The sequence below is a fragment of the Mytilus edulis genome, chromosome 5, assembly GCF_963676685.1.
Source record: "Mytilus edulis chromosome 5, xbMytEdul2.2, whole genome shotgun sequence".
Taxonomy (NCBI): Eukaryota; Metazoa; Mollusca; class Bivalvia; order Mytilida; family Mytilidae; genus Mytilus; species Mytilus edulis.
This window is the reverse complement of record NC_092348.1, coordinates 70,252,497-70,277,585: the sequence shown is the minus strand read 5'-3', so window position 1 is coordinate 70,277,585 and position 25,089 is coordinate 70,252,497. Positions and strand designations below refer to the sequence as shown.

At 32.6% G+C, this 25,089-nt stretch overlaps 1 protein-coding gene across 2 annotated transcripts in view; it reads right to left on the bottom strand.

Annotated features, from left to right (window-relative positions):
* LOC139524350 (neural cell adhesion molecule 1-like) overlaps positions 1–25,089 on the bottom strand; it is a 100,898-nt gene that overhangs the window by 5,492 nt on the left and 70,317 nt on the right. Inside the window, exons 7-16 of one of the 2 annotated variants that reach the window (XM_071319115.1) lie at positions 17,409–17,720; positions 15,990–16,097; positions 10,006–10,024; positions 6,690–6,769; positions 5,897–5,912; positions 4,458–4,531; positions 3,517–3,535; positions 2,444–2,517; positions 1,944–1,962; positions 786–859 (exon numbers count right to left, since the gene is read on the bottom strand). In XM_071319115.1, coding sequence (XP_071175216.1) covers positions 786–859; positions 1,944–1,962; positions 2,444–2,517; positions 3,517–3,535; positions 4,458–4,531; positions 5,897–5,912; positions 6,690–6,769; positions 10,006–10,024; positions 15,990–16,097; positions 17,409–17,720 — 795 coding nt within the window. The remainder of the gene's footprint in view (positions 1–785; positions 860–1,943; positions 1,963–2,443; positions 2,518–3,516; positions 3,536–4,457; positions 4,532–5,896; positions 5,913–6,689; positions 6,770–10,005; positions 10,025–15,989; positions 16,098–17,408; positions 17,721–25,089) is intronic. The other variant, XM_071319116.1, reaches the window with a different exon arrangement.

Sequence of the window (25,089 nt, the reverse complement as noted above, 5' to 3'; positions counted from 1 at the left end):
CAGATAGATGATGACCTGACAAACAATTTCACCCAAATGTCAGATTTGCTCTAAAAGCTTTGTTTTTTGAGTTATAAGCCAAAAACTGCATTTTACCCCTATGTTCTATGTTTAGCCATGGCGGCCATCTTCGATGGTTGGCCGGGTCACCGGACATATTTTTTAAACTAGATACCCAAATGATGATTATGGCCAAGTTTGGTTTAATTTTTCCCAGTAGTTTCAGAGGAGAAGATTTTTGTAAAAGTTAACAGACGACGCCGTACGACGACGACGACGACGGACGACGGACGTAAAGTGTTGAGAAAAGCTCACTTGGCCCTTCGGGCCAGGTGAGCTAAAAAGGGAATTATCATCACATGCATACTTACAGTTTTGTATATGCTTACCGTCTTTATTCATTTACTTTCTTAAATGAAACACAAGTGGTTGGATGTTGTTAAACATTTGTAACAAGCATTAAACAGAATGATTTTACAACATGTTTCATCATAAATAAACAGTAACATATTAAAAAGCTTAAATAACAGCAAGTTTGATAGGAAGAAAAACAGTTTTTTTTTAGTATTTGGAGTCATAATATTTACACATACCCTATCACTTCAACACACCATTTGCAGAAGTTTTTAAACAAGAACACAGACTTCACACGATAATAGATTCTGCATTTTATTTCGAATGATAAAAGACATATGCCATCGCTTGTAAATGATACATGACTGAGTAACAATTCATATTTCAGCTACTTGTCTAACAATTTCACTGTAATATTGGGAAACACTAACCTTGTGTTGAATTTAGTTCAATGCTGTCGCTGTGATCATTCGATTTCTTATATTGGTTTTTACCCTTGTGTTGTCTACAAAAATAAAGTATTTCTCAATTATGAATTACATATTTTAAGAAACATTACAGATAGGAATTTCGGAGTTATCACTCTTTTAAATTAACGAATAAACTCAGATTGTTGTTAAAAACTTGGGTATTGTAGAATATTACAAAATAAACAGCCATCAGTTATATATGGAAGTTCATATGTCGATTCCTGTTGTTTTGGCTCATTGAATTAACCATATATTTCATGAACATTAAGTTTTTTTTAAAGAAATCTACATCTCCTCATCGTCCTGATAAAACTTGTGTTGAAGGAGACGTGCAATCCCACCTTTACTACACATTTGCTATACGAATCGAGCCTTGTTGTCTACCATTGATTTAACGAATCATTTATATTCCGTAATAAGTATAGTCAATGTACGGTTCTGTATAAATACATCATAAATACCTATGGCTGGTTTGAGCAGTACACAAAGTGGGAACTTTAGAAACAAATAACGACATAAACTCGCACAAATAGTCCTACATGTAAGAGTAATGATTTGACGACTACTTCAAGGTTCCACGCCAAATACAGGTAAACAGCGAGGGAAAATTGATTTAACATACTATATGTGACTTGCGTATGGGTTTATTTATCACGGTAATGGCACGAGTATATCTATTGAACCCTTACAAAAAAAACTTGCATATATGTTTTGAAATTATTATTAGATATTGCAATGTTCTTAATCACTTTCTTAATTGTGAGTTAACACACATCTAATCGACGATCAAGTTAGTTCTGAAATAATTACCCGAGTAAATACAATATATTTAAATATTTATAATATTGATACATTTCTCGAAAAATACCATATATTTGAAATTTAGCACCCAACAAGACATACAAATCTGTCTATAAATCATATTGGGAACAAAAATTCTGCCTGAAATAAATATTTTTGAACGTCCTGATAACGGAGCTATCTTAACATGTTTGGGAGTGGACTCGATGAAAACATCACAAACGGATTCCACGACGAAAATTTAAAGGACGTACAATTTAAAGCGTTTATAATATTGCCGTTTCAAAGTTATATTCATTGGTTTTAATTAGTACTTACTTATTCAGTTGTTTTTGTTCTAAAATGACAATAACATGTATGCATTACATAAAACTGTAGATACCAACAAATTGAATTTGGTTCTTATTGTAATAATGGTATCTAAAATTAAAAGTGAAAGGTAGTAGATTTAAACACTTGGGAATAACTTTTTCAAAAATTAAATTTAAAACAACGACAAGTACATTTTATTATAATCCAACATGTCGATTGAATTAAATCTGACTATGTCATAATCGATAAATAAAAAAATATATATTCGGTTAATTTCAAAAGTTCAAAGGAAGATAATCTTTAATAGAAACATCTAATAAACTATAGAATTAGTTATATAAATAATACAATGGCAGTGTATATGCGCTTGGAACGTATTTCTGAATTCATCTTCATTTGGAACTTTCTTGGCCAAGAACGGAAACAAATATATATGGCAAAACGTTCATGATGGCCAAATGTATCTTATCTTATCAGTAAATATTTCTTTTAAATTCTAACACTACCTTCCTGGTTTCCCATTTCAGCATAAATGTTTGGTTTTTCGTGGACACCTAGTGCTTCGTAAACACCCATCGAGCTAAAAACCAAAAAAATAAAACAAAGTAATATAAAAGTTTAATAAATATAACACGGTAAAATATTAACTATATGCGAATACAATTTATTTGATTGTTTGCTTCAGCTTGGAGGATGTATACATGTAATGATAAACATCCTTAACGTGCATAATAAGTAGCTTATTACGTGCTGTATAACTGTCAGTAAGAGAACTATAATGTGTACAGTACAAATGGACAAAGACTATGTAAGGATGCATCAATGATATCCATTATTGTAATGCCCAAAATTTAAAAGACAATTCGCAAAAAACTTGAACAAATGATAAAATGATGAATTGTGATATAGTATTTCAGAGCAGATGCAATGACACGTGGTCTGTTGGTAAAAAGAATTAAGGGACCATCTCTTGTGGAAAGTGCGGAATTTTAAACTATTTAGTGATGACAATTTTCATTACTAATCTTGTACATTTTAATTGACTTTCATGACGTTTGTGAAAAGATGAACTAATTGAACTTGACCCATAACTAAGTATCAATTTTGTTTCGTTCATACATTTAGATTTTTAAAACAAATGCATACTTAATATACTTTTAGTATTTTTTAATTGGGTTATGCAAGCTGGTTGCTTTTCCTTCGGAATAACGTTTTAACTGATTGATAGTTTAAATTTCATTCCGACAGGGATTTTTTTTCTTTTAAGACAAAACAAATTCAAACTCGATTACTATGCTCATTGTATTGTATAGTTTAAATATTGTTTAAAAATGTATGTACATTTTTAGCTGTTCCATTAAAAATTTGCTAGCTCCGTTCTGCTGTCGTTTGATATTTTCTGAACAATATCTTTTTAGCTAATTTGTGTTTAAATGTTTATCAATTCACAGTAGTTCGAAACCGAATTGAATATAGTTTTTTAGATCTTCATTTAATTGTCACAAGTAAAAGAATATTGTTTTAAGATATGAAATTTACATTTTTCAAACATACATATACATATAATAACAATACTTACGATTTCGATGATGTTACACCTAAATAAAAAAAAATGAGAAAATATATAACAAGTTCTCAATCAACATGATCAATTCAACTTAAGCTTTTGAAATAACAGCAAAACAAATAGCAATAGTTACACAGAAGTATGTGGCAAATCAGGGTTGTACCTATTGTGCATCACTGTGTATTATCAACTAATTCTCTGAACGAGATAAGATATTGACAGCTACAGTAAAACATACACAATAAAGTAAACAACTAATATTATTTTGTGTAAATTTTATTATCCTTATTGTATTTAATGTTGGATATTACGCATCTTCTAATTGGCTGAGAGTGTTTTGTGTATCAGCTCACAGACATAATTTTGTCATCTGACTGTAACATAATTAACGTTTTTTCATGGTTAACTCAGACTTAAACTTGTATTTAAATTGAATTATAATGAATGACTCTTATATTATTTATGTCAATAGAGTGGACAACAGTTACAAGTGAGCATCGTATTTCAATGCGCCAATCTGATAATCAGAAGATTAAGATACAGGTATTATTATAACTACAAATGAAACAAGTATTCACTACATGTACAAAATAGCCTGGATGTAAGCAACTTATGTATATCGTACATGATTCAAAGACGAGTGGTTGCAAATGTCACACTTAACATTAAAACAGTTGTTTCTTTTTCTCGGAGCATTTTATATTTTAGAATTTCCATAAAATTCGCACCATATATTTTGTACAATGAGTTTAATAAAAATTAGCAAATATTTTGATCAGAAGTGTGAATTAAAGATATGTTTTCCTTGTAAGCAGTAAGTACAGTATAAGCAACTTTGATCATTTAACAATGTGTAAGAAGTGGTCTTATGAACTAAAACGAATGCTATTATTTTCATATTTGATCCGTTGCACGAAAGACATTTTCTTTCAATGACATTTTACCATACGCACCTTTTGTATTCTCTAAATCATCATAAACACTTATTTTGTCTTTGGTACCAAGTGTTTCGTAAGTTTTACTAGATCTGTAGCATATAACGGGTTATTATAAGAATTCAATAAAAATATTAGTTTATACGAAAATATCACTTGAAAAAGCCAACATTAGAAAATAAAGATATTGACCAAATAAAGTAATACAAAATGTTGTACGAAAAAAGTATGAGTTCAAAATAGTATTTGTTTGATAGTTTTTAAATCAAAACAATCCATAAATTTTCAATTCATTTTTCCTTTCGACGCCTTTGAAAGGGGAGCCATTACTTATTGCCGTTGTGTTACATAACAATTTGTTAATTCGTTTTTTAGCAGGTTTGATTCCATGAATTTTTTTCTACACACGCCAAATTAAGCAAACACCAAAGCATTACTTTCCAGATTAATTTATGTTGAACAGAACATTACACTGCATAACGTTCGTGGGTTGATTTATTTTCATGTGAAATGATAATTTTAAACATTTGAAAGTCAGTTTCAAAAGGTACACATTCCATCTGAAAACGGGAACATGCGTTTCTGATTCTATTAATTAACAGGGGAGATGGTGTAACCAAAGACAACCTGACTTAAGAACGTAGCGTAACAAATACATTCCTTTATTACGAATAGGACGAAATCTATAGAGTTGCAGCTCAGACGACAGCCATGATATTTTAAATAAACTTCCTATAGTTCTGCTTGTGTAATTTTTGTGTCGAAATTAAAACCCTGCTAATACACTACTGTAATGTGAACAACCCGATCTTAACGGATTTATTTAGACAAATAAACGCCATACGGAGTGATTAGATTGGACAATTTGAGTAACTGCAAGGATATAGAAAGTCGACAAGTTTGCAAGAGGAAGCATTATCTAGTGATTGAATCAATTTTGAAGTTGTTCATCTGTTGCAATTTTATATAAAAAAAGGTCTAGATAATAGCAGACTTTCTACTTTTGATTGAATCATTGTTTCAACGTTAACTTGGATATTGAGTTGACAGATTTTTCGTGCAGCAGTGAAGGTTATTTAGCATTCTGCGGAACTTTGAAATTAATAACACAATTGATGGATAAGGCAATATGGTCAATTTTTAATTCAAAATATATGAACAAACTTTTTCGCAATCATTCCAAATATATATTGTTTTTAACCTGTGTGGTAGTTTAATGAACATGCATGGTCTGCTGGTCTTCAAAACGAATGAAAATGAATGCAATACTGGATATATTTATTCGTTCTAAGCATTTTACTGGATCTACTTTCATCAGAAACACTCTGAATCAAATATATGTAAGCTAAGCATATGAAGAGCTAAATGTCCAAAAAGAACATTCAAATCATAGTAAAATCTATCTTGTGTCATTTTTATCTGAGGAGGTAAATGTCAAACAATCCTTATATACTCACTGTGTATGCTCAACATCTGAAACAATATTTATACAATATCAATAAAATAAAGTAGTGACACCCATTATAATATGAAGAATAACTTGACTGTGAATAAAGTGATTTTAATGTTTATCAAACCATTTATTATACAACAATGATATAAGCAGGACGCAGCTTTAAACGAATTGAGATACATAAGAACACAATTCAGATTTTTTTTTTACTTTGTAAATTTGTAAAGTATTGCGTCTGCAATATTTCAGAATTACATACATATGTCATTCATATTCCGAGATAATTCTATATTCTGGAAGTTATATATGTTTTATATTAAGATTTCATTGATAAAGAAAGAATTCTAATACACAAAATGCTATTTAACAAAGGGTTGTGAGTTGAAAATTGAACCATTTCTACCAAAGTTGTATTGACGTCATCCTGAGTAGGTGGACCGTTATATAACATTTATATCACAAATGGTTATTAATTTCTTTTTGTTATAACCAGAATTTCATCGATAATAATATCACCGAAATGTTAATCGAACGAGTAGTATTACTGGTGCTGCATGTGAAATAGGTGCTGCTTAGCTCTGCAGAGTGACTGAGTACAACATTGGCTTTCTTTTTGTGGAGCGTGTGTTGGTTCGCCTTTAATGTTTTTAAATTGATTTCGTCTGCGCTTGTTTGTCTTTTTTCGTTGTTTTCCGCTTTTGTTTATTATTTTGTTGTCCGTTTTCTTCGACTTATTGGTTTTGACAGTCATGTCACCTTTATATCTTCCATCATATTTAATGCTACAGCTAACTTACCAAATTTATTTTCCACTTCTTCGTACTTATCGCCCCTTTGAATATCCTGGAAGCCGGTGTTTTCATAAAATTTATCATTTCTTAAAACAAATTAACAATTGTAGTAAAACAAAAAATTATATAAGTACAGATCGATTTACAAAATATCATTTTGAATAAAGCAGTATGTCAAAATGAAAGTTATATACGAAAAATTATAGCATGACGATCTTCAAACGCGTTGAGTATACACCCGTGGTAAAATATGAATATATTGTTTGGTCTATTTCGATCGCCATATGTTATATTTATGCATCAGCTACCCGACGTCATTGGAAGATAACGTAGAATAGAAGTTTTTTACGGGAAAATACACGTTTGTAAAACCGAAAATCATCACAAGGAAACGTTAACAAACGATGCCAAAACGTGTCATACGCCATTTGTATACAGTTAAGACATAGAGGTAAAATAATAATTTTAATTCAATCATTCAATCCTATCTAAATACGTTATTGTAAATGGTATAAGCGTGTCAATAATTGAGTTTGCTCTGTTCTTATAAGTCAATGCAATAGTGCGTTTATTTATGAGAATTACAAATAGTTGCCTTCACCTAGAGCGCTCGATTTAACAGAATTGCCGTATTTGTCCTATTAGAATAGAAATAATTCATGGAGGCTTAAATGTATACTGATTTTACCAAGGGTTTGCCCTTTATGCCGATATTTTACGTCTCGCAGTCACTTGTCGTAAAATATCTAGAACAAAGGGCCAACATGTGGTAAAATCAGTATAAATTCAATCCCCCGTGAATTGTTTCTTAATTCTGTCTAGTATTTCACATTGATATCTTATTGTATATTGTTTATGTATAGAAAATACAATCAATTACACCATTACAAACACAACTATATATTGATAATCTTATAACTGTTACAAATACATGTATATATAAAAAAACGTATAATCCTGGTACCTTTGATCACTATTAAAACTTAATCCTGATTTTATATTCAATTTTTAAAAACTTAACTGTGACACATTGTTAAGGCGATGATACATTCGTGAAGCGTACAGGTTATAATTCTACTGTGCTGTATTTGTTTACTGTCGTAAATTCATTTAAGGTGTTCGTAATAATTCTATGCTTAACAATATTATATTATGAATCTATATATATATATAAGAAGATGTGGTATGAGTGCCCAATGAAACATATCTTCATCCAAGTAATAATGTGTAATAAGTAATAAGGTCAAAGTAGGGTCTTCAACACGGAGCCTTGGCTCACACCGAACAGCAAGCTGTAAAGGACATAACAAATGACTAGTGTAAAATAATTCAAACGGAAAAACCAACGGTCTAATTTATATAAAAACGAGAAACGAGAAATGTTCATGAGCCACATTAACGAACGACAACCGCTGAACACCAACCTTAATCCTTACCTGGAACAATAGTGAAAAATAACAAAATAGAAAGACACATCATAAATATTAATTTGAATGGCAAACTCAAATTTAAGACATATGAAAACAAACAATTGAATATAAACTGAACGAATACATTTGATTTATGACAAAATTCAAATACAAAATCGATAAAATAAAGGGTGAGATAATAAACAATTCCAAAAAGTCAACCACATTCTTGAACAAAACACCGCCATTTACATAATATAACGATGTAAACCTTGAACAAAACGACGCGTAATTTGCACAGGTAAATGAAAATAATTTCGTAGAATAATGGAGAACGGAAATGTTTATTTACAAAAGAATAATAATTTTGTTGTTCATAGAAATTTATATGTTATGTTGATGTATTTCTTTGACGTGGTTTATTTGTACTGTAGTCATGTCATGTTATGCTGTCATTTTAGCAGTATAGTTCAACATTGCAATACAAGCAGGATATTTAGCCAAAAACAAAACAGGTTCAATCCATTTTTTTTTTTGTTAACATATCCTGTGTCAAGTCAAGAATATGGGAGATGTTATCTAATAGTTCGTTACAATGTATGTTGCATTGGCGTTTGGTTTGTTTTTGGCACTTTTTGTTTGTTGTTCCGTGGTTTCCTTTTATAGTTTATGTGTTTCCCTTGCTTTATTGTTTGTAAGCAGGATTTTTTTCTAAATCGATTTATGACTTTTAAACAGCGGCATACTATTATTATCTGTATTTACAATACATGTACGTGTGCTATTTTACAGTGTTGTGATAAATTGGAAGACTATGTTGCAACATGTTACAACAATCGGCTATCATTGACATACGGCACTCCTTTGAACAATATTGCAAACACTCAAAATATTCGTTTTAATGTGTCCTGTGTACTATTGATTCTGGGATATTTTTTTTCTGTTTTAGCGTTGGCGCTGTCATTCATTTTCGATCTACGAATTGAACTGTCCCTCTGGTATCTCTTGTCCCTCTTTTAAGGGCAGTAATGGTGTCTTTCTGGTAATAATGAATTTACTACGTTGTTAAATAATGATTTGGAAAGTAAAGTAAATATAGAGTGCATGACAATGATGATAGATTGTTAAAACCAACAACCCAAAAACGTAACAACATTCATCAGAGGTCCTGTTTACTCCAGGCAACCATTATTATAAAATAAAAACACTGAATGATATAAGTATGATTATTACAGAGACTGTCGTTAATGTTAGATGTAGTCATCCCATGTGAAATATGTTTATCAGTTTTGACATAATAAACGTTATCATTGTGACCTTTTTTCTTATATGCAAGTTTTAGATAATGTTGAAGTTGCGTTTCCGTATGATATAAGTAATGTTTATGTTAAGCTTACTTCAAATTTATCAGGAAGTTTGTTCGTATCGGGAAATTCATCATTTATATTTGTCTATTATCATTAATTTTTCCATTATATATTTCATTATCTAATATGACAGAAAAACAATGTGGTATGATTGCCAATGACAGTACTCTCCATCAGCGACCACACGACGTAGAAGTAAGTATCTATTTATTAAAATACGGATTTCGACTAAAACAAAACACTTATCGTAAAGACAGAATTGATAGGTATTAAAGAATAAATGGATAACATAAACGGTCTGGTTTTATTACAGAAAATGAACGGAATAGAAACTATTAAAACATTTCAAAACTCATCCGATTGATACAGAAAACAAAAATAAGTATATTTAATTATAAGTTTGTTCTGACTGAAATAAAATTAAACACAAATTTAACAACGCTTTGGCAGTTCACACTCACACATACATGTATAATTATAGTATTTTCAATACCGTTGCTATGCTATCTCTACAATTTGTGATCAAATAGAAACTAGCCAACTTACTTTTCCTTTTTATCTTTCCCTGTGAATATAAATACTTAACATCGTGATATTACAAAATTGAAACAGTAATATATGATATAAGGAATATGAAACACATAAGATGAAAAAAAAACATAAATGACTGACGATAAGATTATGAATATCAGTTTTTGTAGACTCCGGTTATACGTTTTTAGCCATGGCGTTGTCAGTTTATTTTCGATTTATGAGTTTGACTGTCCCTTTGGTATCTTTCGTCCCTCTTTTTTACGTTAAGTAGGAAATGATTTGCCTTCTTCCGTATTTTTTGTAAGGTATTGAGGTTGAATGAGTGACATCCATTTCAGAAATAACCATCGAAAATATTAAACATCACAGTATCTGCTTATTTTATATTTACATTTGTAATATGTACCACTAAAAAATCATATCTTACAGCAAAAGCCTCTATAAAGACTTATTTTAGCATGTTATTTTAATTTATTTAATATTTACTGAAACTGATAGAATAATAGACAGTTACTACATTACCTTTATCATTCCCTTTTCCGATTTGATAAATTACTTTACTGTTTACTTACAGCCAGAAACTAAATTTTTTACTACTTTAAGCCCCAGTCCCACAAAACCACGATCGCACCACGCTCACCGCGATCTAAAATAAATTCAGATCGTGGTAAGGTCTTGGTATGAGCAGCAAGACAATGTAAATTTTCGTTGCTTTCACGATGCTACTACGTCCTCATTACCCTTCTACAACGATCCCGCTACGATTATACCACGTTCTCACCGCGCTTATTCTGCGACCTCACTATGCTCATCACGTTCTCACTTCGACCATAACACGAGTTATTCGATTGCAAAACGATCTTACCACGCTTCTATTGCGATTATAGCACGTTCTTAGCACGAGTATACTACGTTCATACCGCGTTCTTACTACGTTCTCAGCAATAACGTCAGCATCGTGTTCAATATCAATACAGTTCTATTCCTTCTATTTCTGATTAATACGCAGATTTCTCAATACAGTCATGCCACCGAAATCTACTAGAACACGTGGACGTGGTGATAGGGGTTGGTGTAGAGGCAGAGGGAGCTCTGAAAGTAACGAATCCTTGTCAAGCAGAGATGTCGGACCGACCAATCAAACCTAAATTACCTTTTGCTAGTTCAAGCTCAAATGACGGTTTTTTAGTGTACGATAGCAGAGATGACACAGTTGTGTCATAGATAAAGGAAGATGTGGTATGAGTGCTTATGAGACAACTCTCCATTCAAGTAACAATTTATAAAAGTAAACCATTATAGGCCAAGGTATGGCCTTCAACACGAAGCCTGAGCTAACACCGATCAGCAAGCTACAGTGGAGATCACTTCTAACCTCTCATTAGAGCTGTCAGAATAATCTGTCATAGAACTGTTCTAACCTGTCCTAGAACAGTTCTACCAAGAACAGTTCTACCCTAGAACTGTTCTAAGTAGAACTGTCAGAATCAGTTCTAGGTAGAACTGACTAAATCCGTTCTAGGTAGAACTAGTACTGTCAGGATCAGTTCTAGGGTAGAACTGTCAGCAGAACTGACTAAATCAGTCAGGACTCTAGAACAGTTCTAAATGACGTCACTGCAATAAGGGCACTTTAGAATTTAGAAGAAATTACTCAAGTTGCTATATAATAGCAGATTTTCTATATTTTTTACTGATCAAACGTTACATGTACAAATATCGAAGTGGATAGAAGGTTATCCAATAATATGGAGAAATATTTTTATAAGATTGCATATGAAACATCATTGTTTACGTTTCTTCGTTCCCCGTTCTTAACAGTCTCTTCCTAAATATAACTGCATTTAATTCATGGAATTTTAATCTTAATTCACCTTCTTTGCCTTGGATTTATTTACATTCATGATTTAAGATTCTGTAAATTGTACAGTGGATGAATTATGAGATATTAATGAAAAAAGTGTTGTATAACGCAAAAAAGCTATATACAGTATACTATTCCAAGAAGAGAACTTCCCATACATGTACCTTTCTATTTAAAAATAAAGTATATGAATCAGTCATGTGAGTGTTTGATGATGCCGTTAAATAGTTTTGTTTAAAAAAAACAAACCATCACGAACTACTGACTTAAAAAGTAACTTTAGTAACGGTTTATCATTATGGATACAGAGAGGAAATAACGGCGCGCTAAATATTTAGATATGGTATAAATACACCTTATCGCTATTTGTCCGCCATTACTGGATATCACACAGGTTCCCGTAAATTTTGACGTCGTGAAACAAAATATCTGACGCCACAATGGACATTGGTGGAAATGTGATGTTGTATGCTTCATAGTTCAAGCGGTCGGGTCAGTCGGGATATACTATATAAAGGTGTATTTTTGCCAAAGTTGGTGTCATTTTTATCATACGATCCGTCCTGACATAGAAATATTATTGGTTTACAATGAGGCCATATATATTTACATGTTAAGGTGTAAATATGTTCAGTTTTGGTTGATGCGGTCAAATAATTTTGTTAAAACGACTCAGTCTGATATATTGAAACTACTGAAATTTGTTTACAATTCAATATTTTGAATAAAAAGTGACCCTGCTGGTACTCTAAATTGATGTGGAATTTTTTTTTGTAGCCAATGTGCTCCAATATTGCTGTCATTCGAATTATACATTCCATCGTGATATGTAACTATAAGTGATTTACTCTGCGGCTATATATATATATATATTAACATTTGCATAATAAAGTGTAAATATGGTCAGTTTTGGTTGATACTGTCACATATGGTCAGTTTTGGTTGATGCCGTCAAATATGGTCAGTTTTGGTTGATGCGGACAAATAATTTTGTTATATATATGGTCAGTCTGAGATATCAAAACTACTGAAATTAGTTTATGATTCAAAATTTTGATTAAAAAGAGGACATGCTGGCACTATAAACTGATGCGAGCATAATTTTGTTTTCCAATATTGCTTTCATTTATATTAAACAATCCATCCTGATATAAAAATATAAGTGATTTACTTTGCAACTACTAAGATTTACATCATGTACATAATAGAATGCAAATATGGTCAGTTTTGGTTGATGCGGACAAATAATTTTGTTATACCAGTCAGTCTGAGGTATGAAAACTACTGATATTTGTTTTTGATGCAATATGTTGAATAAAAAGAGGACATGCTGGCATTCTCAATTGATGCAAACGAAATTAGGTAGCATTGTGTTTCAATATTTCTATCATTTGTATTATACAATCCATCCTTACATAAAAATATTACAGATTTACGTACTATGCGACTATAAGAGTTACATAAAAAGGAGAAAATACGGTCAGTTTTGGTTGAGGCGGTCAAATGTGGTCAGTTTTGGTTGATGCTGTCAAATATGGTCAGTTTTGATTGATGCAGATAAATAATTTTGTTACATAAGTCAGTCTGAGGTATGAAAACTACTGATATTTGTTTCTGATGCGATATTTTGGATAAAAATAGGAAATGCTGGCAATTTCAATTGATGCGAAACATTTTTTTTTTTTATTTCCAATATTGCAGTTATTTATATACTACAGTCGATCTTGACCTAAAATTATAACTGAATTACTGTGCAGCTATATAGATTTACATAAAAAAAGCAAATATGGTAAGTTTTGGTTGATGCGGTCAAAAGATTTATTACACGACTCAGTCTGAAGTTTGAAAACTACTGATATTTGTTTATGATTCAATATTTTGAATAAAAAGAGGACATGCTTATTGGCGGATCAAGGGGGGAGGGGTTCCAGGGGTTGGAACCCACTTTTTTTTTGGACGATCGATGCATTTGAATAGGAGCATATAGTTGGAACCCCCCTTTAATCTGGGTTGGGAACCCCCCTTTATAAAATGGCTTGTTTCGCCCCTGCATGCTGGCAATATAAATTGATGCGAACAAAATTGTTTTCCAATATTGCTGTAACTTGTATATGATAGTCCCTCTTGACCTAAAATTATAAATGAAGTACTGTGCAGCTATATAGATTTGCAGAAAGAAAGAGCAAATAATGTCAGTTTAAATTGATGCGGTCAAAAGATTTTTTGTTAAACAGGTCTGTCAGAGGTATGAAAACTACTCGTAAACAGATATCACATTTGTGGATTGGGAAATATGTGATAACGAGCCATCCTGACTCCCGGAATGAGAAATGTAAAACAATTCAAATAATAATGCCCCCCCCCCCCACCACCACAATGATACTAACGCCCTAATTTATGTAAAAAAAAATAAAGAAAAACAAATAATTTATAACACATCAACAAAAGAAAATCACTGAATTACGGGCTCCTGACTTGGAACAGGCACAAACATGCAGAATATGGCGGGGTTAAACATGTTCTCTTGCCGATTAAAAATCTGAAATAAAACGGGCTACTAGCAAAACTCTATATAATATTAATCGCTATTTTGCCGAAGTCTTTACATTTAGACAAAGAGTTCTTAAAACTTATAAATCAATTCTAGCCGTACAATTTATAAATCAATTTTAGTCGTAGAATTTATAAATCAATTCTAGTCGTAGAATTTATAAATTAATTAATTCTAGTCGTAGATTTTATAAATCAATTCTAGTCGTAGAATTTATAAATCAATTCTAGTCGTAGAATTTATAAATCAATTCTAGTCGTAGAATTTATAAATCAATTCTAGCCGTAGGATTTGTGATCAATTCTCTAACCGTAGAACTGTGCTAAAAGTAGAACTGACCAAAGATTTGGTCAGTTCTAGCTAGAACTGTCTAAATCTGTTCTAGGTTAGAACTGTCAGGATCAGTTCTTGGTAGAACTGTCCAAATCAGTTCTAGGTAGAACTGACCAAATCATTTCTAGTTTAGAATTGTTCTAGCTAGAACTGACTAAAAGGTGTCAGGCTGACAGTTCTACGTACTGTCCTAGAACAGTTCTCCTGACAGATTCTGACAGATTTAATGAGAGGTTAGAAGTGATCTCCACTGTATAGAGGGCCCCCAAAATTACTAGTGTAAAACCATTCAAACGGGAAAACCAACGGTCTAATATATATAAAAGCGAGAAGCATGATTGAGCCGTTATAGAAAATAGACAAGAAGTCATAATTGCATACAGACAAACAAAACCTGGAGAGGTTTAATATATTTTATGTGAAAATGACAATGGGAATGATGGTCGTAGTACGAACGTAGGCAGGTCGTAGGAAGAGCGTGATGAGAACGGCAAGGGCATGCTTGAATCGTACTATGGTCGTGAACAGTGTGGTATAGTCGTAGTTGAAGCATAGTTGGGTCGCGGTGAGAACGTGATGGTCGTAGTGTGGTCGTAATAACGTCGATGTGAGATCACAGCGCAGTCTCTCCGAATATATTCACGCTTTCGCTACGATGGTACAGCGACTTTTGCAATCTTACTACGATCTTAATGCTCTCTCACTACGCTTCTACTATGACCTGATTTCGCCACGACCGCAGCACGATTGTTTTGACCATGTTCAAAGTTTGTCACGCTCATCACGGTCTTGAAGACCTCACCACGACCATGATGCGACCTTACTACGATCTACACGATCGTACCACGATCATCAAAATTGCATGTTTTTCACAGATCGTAGTGCGATCGTGGTCTAGTGTGACTGCGGTATAAAGGGGAAGGATTTTTGATTAACGTTTACTAACAAAATAAAAGAGTGTATCGTATCAAATTCACGAGCAATGTATTAACTTTTTTATTTTCATAAAACATATATGTTTCATATATTCAACTACTGATACTATTGCATGTCATTTAGATTAAGGTACCAGTGATGTTTTCCCATATATTACCATATTTCATCAAATAAAAAGTCTTAAATAACCAAACAGATGACAAACGTGTCGTTAACTTTAATCTGTATCCAGTTATGTATTGTGCGCTGTCGGCAAAATAATAATCCTTTTAATGATATAACGCCGATGTTATCTTTTGCTTCAGATCTTACCTTGACTCCTTTTGATTAACAGTATTACTATAAACGAGGTGCACACAATAACTAAAGTGACAACAACACCTACTACAGCACCGACAACTGCACTTGATGTCGTAGATACTGTAAAAGAAAGTTACAAGTATTAAGTTTCACAATTGTTAGTTTGATTGTTCTATCCTAATCTCCCGATATATATATATGTATCAGGATCGTTTCGCAAAAGAAATTTTGTATCGTAAATTTTCTTTAAAAAATCATACATGTTTCATTTAAGTAGTACTTGCTACATCAATAATATGCCCAATTTGACAAATGTCCAATCATGCACTGTGCTTTATCCTAAATTTTAAAAATAACAACAATTTCTTTTACAATTACGGACATGAACAACTAAATTATTATACAGGCTAAGTAAGCTATCTAATTTTATATGTTTAATTTACATCTTTGTTTTTCTCCTATGTTTGATATTTGTCTCATGCATGTGTAAATACATACTACATATTTGTATCATAATCAAACATACTATAATCCTATATATAATTACTGCTTTTACTTGGCGTGTTTGCTTCAAATAAAATTATTGAGCATTATGAAACAATACTTATGTATTTTTTTAATATTTGCAGCAATGACTCCAAATTTTGAGATTCCCTGATGCCTACAATGTACGTAATTCCCGTATAGTACTTGTAGTTATGTATTCACATATCACAGCATTTCCTTTCTTTGTTGCAAATTTCAATATTTTTTGTTATGTTGTAATTTTAGATTAATGTCCAGTGATCAACGCAAAGCTGTGTGCCGCCAATTGTCAAAGAAACTATGAGCTAAGATATGAAACTGATACGTGTTTGAAACAAACACATAAATACAATGACTAAATAGTGCAAAACATAGATATGCTTTGATATATATCCGATTATATTTATATGAATACGGATAATTGCCGCTAGTCTTTTTTAGTATAATGAAACTATATACCACAGCTACAGAGCTACAATACGCGTTCTGCCTAATTGATAAGATTTTAGATAGTTAAAAAAGATATGCAATTGTTACATCCTAGTAGTATACTTTCACCTATGTATGCATTTCAGATAAAGAAACCGAAAATTTACATACACAAAAACCATATAGATACGGGATTAACATGATTAAGGAAAAGTTTGCTTAACAGAATTTTTTTTTTTTTTTAACATCTTAATTATGTATTGTACTAAATATTAATCAAGTTCTAGTATTGAACAAAATCTAATCCTCTTTACCAAGGAAGTCAACATTCATAAAACGGTAAATCCTTTGAAGCTGGCAATGTTGACAGCAGATTATAGGATTAAGGAATCTAATATTATAATAAATTAGTTGTTGAAAGCATTAAAAACACCGAATTATAGATTTATACTAAAAGTAATAATGTACATTATGTACCTGAACTTTCAGTAAGTTCAATAAGCACTTCTGTGAAATTACTTCTTTTCATTGCTGTATTCTCAGCATACATTCTCAGTTCATAGGCTTTTCCTTCCTGTAAGCTTTTTACTTCATATGTTCTACGTCTCCTTTGTTCGTTTATATCTTCCACACCAGCTGATACAGTTGTCCATTCTGGTGATCCTTGGACTCTGTACTGTATGTAAAATGTTTGTTTATATCCGGCACCTGAATTTGGATCCCATTGTACTGTGAAGCTTGTCGCTGCTGAATCTATTCGACTAAAATTTCCTGGTGTTTCTGGTACACCTAACGAATATATTTAAATGTTCTATACATTCGTTTATGTAACGAGATGACAAAACAAGGCAACATTTTATTCATTATTTTGGAAATTAAAAATTCTAAATTGTTCGATTATATTGAAGAATATATTGTAAAATACAGTGTATAAGATAGATACACTCTTCCCTTAAGTGTTTGTAATGACGTTTGCAAAATGAAAGAAACAGAAAAGAAAAAGATATAGTACAAGAAGTCTTAAGCATCACCAAAAACATCACGGAATATTTATAAACGCTTACAAACCTTTTCGTGTACAATGTTTCCTTTCTATATCACACAAAATAATTGTCTGAAATACTTTGGACGATCTTATGTCATTAAGATGCTCCGAACTTATTAACCCACTGTAGGTCTTTAATTTATTGTCCCTTTTCTTAACATTTAACAAGGCATGAGTTATAAGTTCAAATTGGATAGATAGATCAGGCAATCACAGTAAAATCATTCACACAATTTAACAGAATTAAAGTACAATGATTGTTCATATTCTGGACAATATCAGACGGTATTACATGTACACTAAAAGTGGAAATTGACAACTGTCCTATATCTTTTGACTGCAATGGGAATACATAGTGCATACTTATAATACACACTAATTACGTTTTTGTTTTGCATTTGCACATTGGGGTGGGGGTGTTCAGCATACTCTGTATGTATCTTATCGTCATTATCAAATCAAATATTGCGTCATTGTCAGACAATGTTTATGTCTAATTAAAAATATCTTCTTATTCTAGTGACACTTCGTCTTCTTTTAGGTTTATAACACTCTTTTCTAAGGTTTAGGACACTCTTCTTTTAGGTTGAGGAAACTCTTCCATTTTAAAGTGTGTTCCCAGTCAGCCACTTTGCATCTCGTCTTTAATAAGTGTAACATATTCCTTTAAAGTTGGTAAATATAGACATCGATTTATCAGCACTGTTCAGTAACATATACAACTGGTATATGTGTTTTTTTTTATCTCGATTAGAACTCTTTTAAGCCATTCGGTTCTACTAGCGAGAATGTTTTAATTTTTTACATGGTTGAATAAAAATTTCTGCATGGTAAATTGTTTTGATCGAATACAACTATACTACGTGATCCGACGTAAGTACAAATACATAAATATAATTTTGTAAGTATGAATCAAAGCGATACATTTTGGTTTTATCGTAAATAAAAGTTTAGCTGAATATTACACCAAATTAAAAACAAAACCGGATCTTGCGGATTTGGAATTATAGCACAATTACTAAAACAAAACAAACTAGATGCTCTAAAAAGCATATGTAGCACACCTTGGTCTATATGCATAAGTAACAAGCCTTAAAGGTTGTAGACGAGAATAAAAGTCTTTGATTTTTTTTAATTGCTGGTCATTGAAGTCTGTTTAGTTTCTCTCTATCTTATTTAGCGTTTGCTCCAAACACAAGAGAGAGTAAAACAACCTAAGTTAAGGGCAATAAGTATACAGCCTACTTATCATATCGGCACAATTTTACTCGCTGGTAAGTCTTGTCTTGTCTTGTTTATTGTTTTTGATTGTTCAAATTTCTATCCATCTATTATAACATTTATCATATGGCAAAGGAGTCAACAGATAGTTTCAACCATAAGACTTATATGTAGAACTGATCCTTTTTGCAGTTTAAAGTGTGTTTATTTATTATAGTTTTCAATTCGGCAAGATTGGAAAAGTCGTAAAATTTGTCATTTAAGGGCAATTCCTCCTACAGGAAGTTGACTGACAGTTTTGGAGTATATTTACAATTGGTTGAGCCCAACATTCTGAACATGTTTATCCTTTATAGATTTCCTCTTCAACGGTTATCAGATTAATAGAAAAGGCTTGCGTTTTCGCCATATTTCCTATCTAAGCAAGATCGGCCATCTGTTTTGGCAGGCGGGGTCATTAGGCATACTCTTTAAAATTAAATACCCTAATGATGATTGCGGGTAAGTTTTAATTATTTTTAGTTTCAGAGATGAAGATAAAGAGTTTTGTAAAAGTTAACGACGACGGATCTAAAGGGCAATACATCCTTGAGGTATAGAACCACTAATTCAGGCCCGGTCGGAAAGAACATACAAGAAAGTAGTACATATTTGAAACAAAATAGTTCCTACGCATAGCTATACATGTATCTTTGTCAATAGTGGGAATATTTGGGTAGTTTTCGTATCAATTGAGGGCTTGGGGACTTGGGATTACTGTAAAACCCTTGTTGAAAGTTTTACTTGAATAAGAAAGAAGTATAGGAAATTTTAATAGAAGGGCACATTTGGCCTGTTGTTTAGATCAGAAGTTCCTGTTTTTGTACTATCAAATTTCCGGGAACCAGTACGCTCTAATATGCAATTAAAGGTATGTTGATTCTTTCAGCACAAGTCAGGGTAAGGTACAGTTTTGACATGAAATAACTGCCACTTTATTTGAATTTAAGAAAAAGTAGCCATAAATGCTAAAAATTGCAGAATTAAACATAGAAAGCAATGAGGCTATGAGTTAATGGTTTCATACCTTGAGGGGTTATGTAAACTTATTTGTAGATCTTACTTTACTGCACATTGTTATTATTAAAAGATTATCTTATCTATAATAGTATTCGGGATTTACCAAAAAACTGTATAATTTTCTTGAAAAAAATTTAGGGGTAGCAACCTTACAACGGACTGTCTGATTTGTCTGAAAATGTCAGGATGTATAGATCTTAACGCGATGAACATGTTTATCTCTGTCACATTAGCTCTTAACGCTTTAATGAGTTTCAGAGATATTAACCAAAACTGCATTTTACCCCATGGTCTAAGGTTACCCATGTCGGCCATCTTGATTTGCAGGCGAAGCGGTCGGACCCTAATTGAGATTTTTTGTTTATATTTGGACTATTAGTTTCAGGTGTAACACCACTAATTCGGACCCGGCAAGAAAGCACATACCAGAAAGTAGTATATATCAAACACAAAATAGTTCTTACTCATGAGTGTAACTTTCTAAATATATAGAATATTTATGTATTTTTGGTAACAAATGAACGGTGTACGACTGGTGATCATTGTAGAATACTTGTCGACTGATATTTTTTTATATTTAAAAAACTGCACCAAATTATAAAAAGAGGGTACATTTTGCCTGTTTGTCAGATCTGAAGTACCTGTCTTGGTATATGCGAAGTTTCGGGAACCAGTTCTTCTTATATGCCATTAAAGGTATGATGATTTTTTGCAGTATAAGACACCATAAAGCGTAGCTTTGACATTCAATGAATGTCACTTTATTTGAACTTAAAATGAAAGGGCTATGTCTGCTTGAAATTGGGGAATTTAACATAGGAAGCAATGGGGCAATGAATTAGTGGTGTACTTCCTTAAGAGAAAAGATGTTTGTGAACCTTAACTGACATCGGCTAGAGGTATAGGTGATGGTTGATTTTTAGATCTCACGTAACATGTTTAACCCCGCCGCATTTTTGCACCTGTTCCACGCCAACTGACCTTGACCTTTGTTACTTTTGTATGATTTTCAATTTTAATTCCTTTATATATTTCGGGATTTAGTATAACGTATATTTAACATTGATTCACTGATAGGGTCTTTGCATCGGAACTAAACACATTTATTTCTAAAAAAACAGTTGTTGGCATGACACGGGTTATGTTCTTCTCATATATTTTATGATAGTATGATACTAAACCCCTAACGGGAGGGATTGTACCTGATATTCATATGATGAAGACATAATCTTTCAATCAGTTTAATTGAGGTCTGGAGCTGGCATGTCAGTTAACTGCTAGTAGTCTGTTGTTATTTATGTATTATTGTCATTTTATTTATTTTCTTTTGTTACATCTTTTGACATCAGACTCGGACTTCTCTTGAACTGAATTTTAATGTGCGTATTGTTATTCTTTTACTTTTCTACATTGGCTAGAGGTATAGGGGAAGGGTTGAGATCTCATAAACATGTTTAACCCCGCCGCAATTTTGCGCCTGTCCCAAGTCAGGAGCCTCTGGCCTTTGTTAGTCTTGTATGATTTTAAATTTTAGTTTCTTGTGTATAATTCGGAGTTTAGTATGACGTCCATTATCACTGTACTATTATGCATATTTTAGGGGCCAGTTGAAGGACACCTACGGGTGCGGGAATTCTCGCTACATTGAAGACCCATTGGTTGCCTTCGGCTGTTGTTTGCTCTATGGTCGGGTGGTTGTCGCTTTGACATATTCACCATTTCCTTTCTCAATTTTATTATTACTTTTGTTTAGGGGCCATTTGAAGAGTGCAACTGGGTGCAAGATAAACTCGTTGTGTTGAAGACCCATTCGACATTGAAAATCAATAAAATATGGATTATTAACGGATTTTGTCTTCTTGACTTTTTTGCAGTTTCTAGTTTCTCCCTAGTTTACGTAAAGGCAAAATGTAGCAACAAACATTTCTTATCCCAGGAATAGATTACCTTAGCAGTATTTGGCACATCTTTTGGGAATTTTGGGTTCTCAATGCTTCCACTTTGTACTTGTTTGGTTTTACAACTGTTTTGTTCTGAGCGTCACTGATGAGTCTTATGTAGACAAAACGCGCGTCAGGCGTATCAAATTATAATCCTGGTACCTTTGATAGCTAATTATTAAGTGTAATAATTCAGTACTGTGTTTGCCAGTTTATGTGTTGTTGATCAAGTCTTGCTTACTTTTTTGCTTTTTTTAAATTTCTACTTTTGTTTTAACTAACATTCCTAAGTTCGTGAAAACTCGTCAGTAAAAAGGCGATGTGTTTTCTTTGTAGATCTACTTGACCATTATTGCTGCTTTAAGGTTTTCCTCTGCTAATATAGTGGGGCGGCTTAGTAGCTAAATTTGACAAAATAATGCAAATGGTGATACAAGGATTTGGCATATACCTTCTTTAGTGTGTACTTTAGCAGAATAGGGGGGTAGTTGACTGGTTTTTGATTTTTTTTCACGGCGGCCATCTTGAATTTAAAATTGACATTATTTTCTAAATATTTCAAATTTGAAAAACATATCCATACCTTTTTAATGTGATATCAGTCATGACAACTATTACAATTTCAACAAAATGACATGAAAATATGTCCAACAGACAGTAATTGTAAAAATAAATCACCACTTCCGGTTAGGGTTTTAACAATTAATACACTCAAGTTAAATAATAGTGGTAAGCATGGTAAGGATATGCTATAAAAATGTCCGTTTGGTATATAGTTTATTATTTAAGACAAGTAAGAAAGTCTATTAATGGATTATTCTATAATTGTTTTCGATATATATTTGTTCTTACAGCTACAGGAACACAATGCTGTGCATGTCAAACCAGGTTTGTAGGACTACAATATCTGCCAAAATAAGTTTGGTTGCATTCAATCCAGGCAAGATGCTGCAATTGCCATTGTGCGCAATTTGGAATCCACAAATAATCTGTGGACTTATTAATCCACCCTTAATCGCCCGGACTAGGCAGACGTTGTTCATGTTAGACTGCCTGTTTCCATACATGACCCGCTTGGTGTGCTCAAGCAATGCAGGTCTGGCGGGCGGAATTGTTACATACTGTCTGTGTTTGCATACAAACAATTCAGTTCTTGATTTATTGATGTCAAATATCGTTGTTGGTTTGTCGTACATTACTACAGAAAAACCTATTTCAAGTCCATATAAGCTTCAGTGACCAATGCAGGTTTCTTACTCAATCACTCAAACAGCTCGATTACCTCATGACATGTAACCGACGTGCGCCAGTCCGATTTTTTTCCCATTCCCACGAAAAGTGGAAACAGTGGTTTAACCAGTTTAAAGTATATACAAATGGCAAAACTTCTGATTTAGGGCCAAGTGCATGAGCAATTTTGAAAACTGAAAGTAATCTCACAGGTATTTTCCTTTTCAAAATGCAACCCATAGTTTCCCTTCTTGTAGTTCTTGAAAAAAGTTGAGCTGATTATCAGTGTCGACTTGCAACCCTTTCAATTGAACTTTTGTTTGAATAAATATCCTTGTATCTGCTTTAATTCATCGTGATTGCAAGGACTATTCATATTAATTCTGTAAACTCATGAATAGATAGTCGTAGTTATGAATGCAAGTTCCGGCCTCGGGCAGAATATTGGTAACTGGTTCTGGTTTTGTTTTAAGATATGCAGGTTTCATTTGCATGTAAGTACCAGGGAGGTCGTGAAATTTTTCTTACATTGGTCGTTGATAATAGAGATTTAGGTCTCATGAAATATGATTTTGATGTTGTTAAGCTGGGGTTGTGGTCTATGTTGTCGACCACAGCTGTGATAAACAATTTGCAATTAAAAAATGGCAGACAAACCATACTTCCGTTCAAATAACGTTCAATTACAGTTTCACCCATTAAGTTGATATTTCCAATAACTGATGCATACATGTAACACTTGTTGATACAATGTATATTTATGCTGTCTTGTCCTGTTGTTTGCAAATAGTACACATAAAATTGAGCCACACAATCAGTGTTGTATTTAGGCCTTCTTAGTATTTGCATGGTAGTTAAATACTAATAGTTGGGCAAGATCTAAGTCGAACATTGTAAAAACGTAGTATAACTACGATTTACTATCAGGTACATGCTCTATCATTTTCCCTTACTGGTGCAAAGGAGGTATGCTGTCATCGTAATCCTCAGAGACCAATGATCCAGTAAATATTGCTCTTCTTGGTAGCTAACTGGCAGTGAATCATGTCGGTCGTCTTTGGGATATGCATTGTTTCATTGTTATTAGAGGCAAATACGATAGCTTAATCTATATCCTTTTCGAACATCAAAAGGACATATCTGCCTTTTTTGTGTGCGTCTAGCACTAGTACTGGTTTCTTTCTATTGAGTTAAATCTTGTGTAATACATGTTACTAAATATGTATGGAATCATTTTAGAATATCGTACTGCATTAGTTTACTTCAAAATTTGTATTAATTTTGTATTTATATCGCATGTTTCTCTGTAAGCTTGTATTTGGTTTGTAGAGAATAAAGAATTCATCTATCTGCATGTCTATCTAGTTCTTGCATCTTCTGAAAAACATGTCCTTCACACTCATATAAAGCACGTATAGTGTACATGTGCAGAAGTAGTACCGAGTTGTGACAATCTATCACGTATATGTTTGTTTAAGTCTGCTAATAAAAAAACAACGGATTTTTCAGAATTTTTTTGAGTTGCAATTATGTATGAAACGACTCAGCTAATGCGGTTTCTGTCATAATATATTCCTACGGAGTAAACAGCTTCCGGCCTGTGTCTTTCGATCGTTTGCTCTCTTGCTCTGTTGTATACAGCTGCGAAACAATACATGTATTA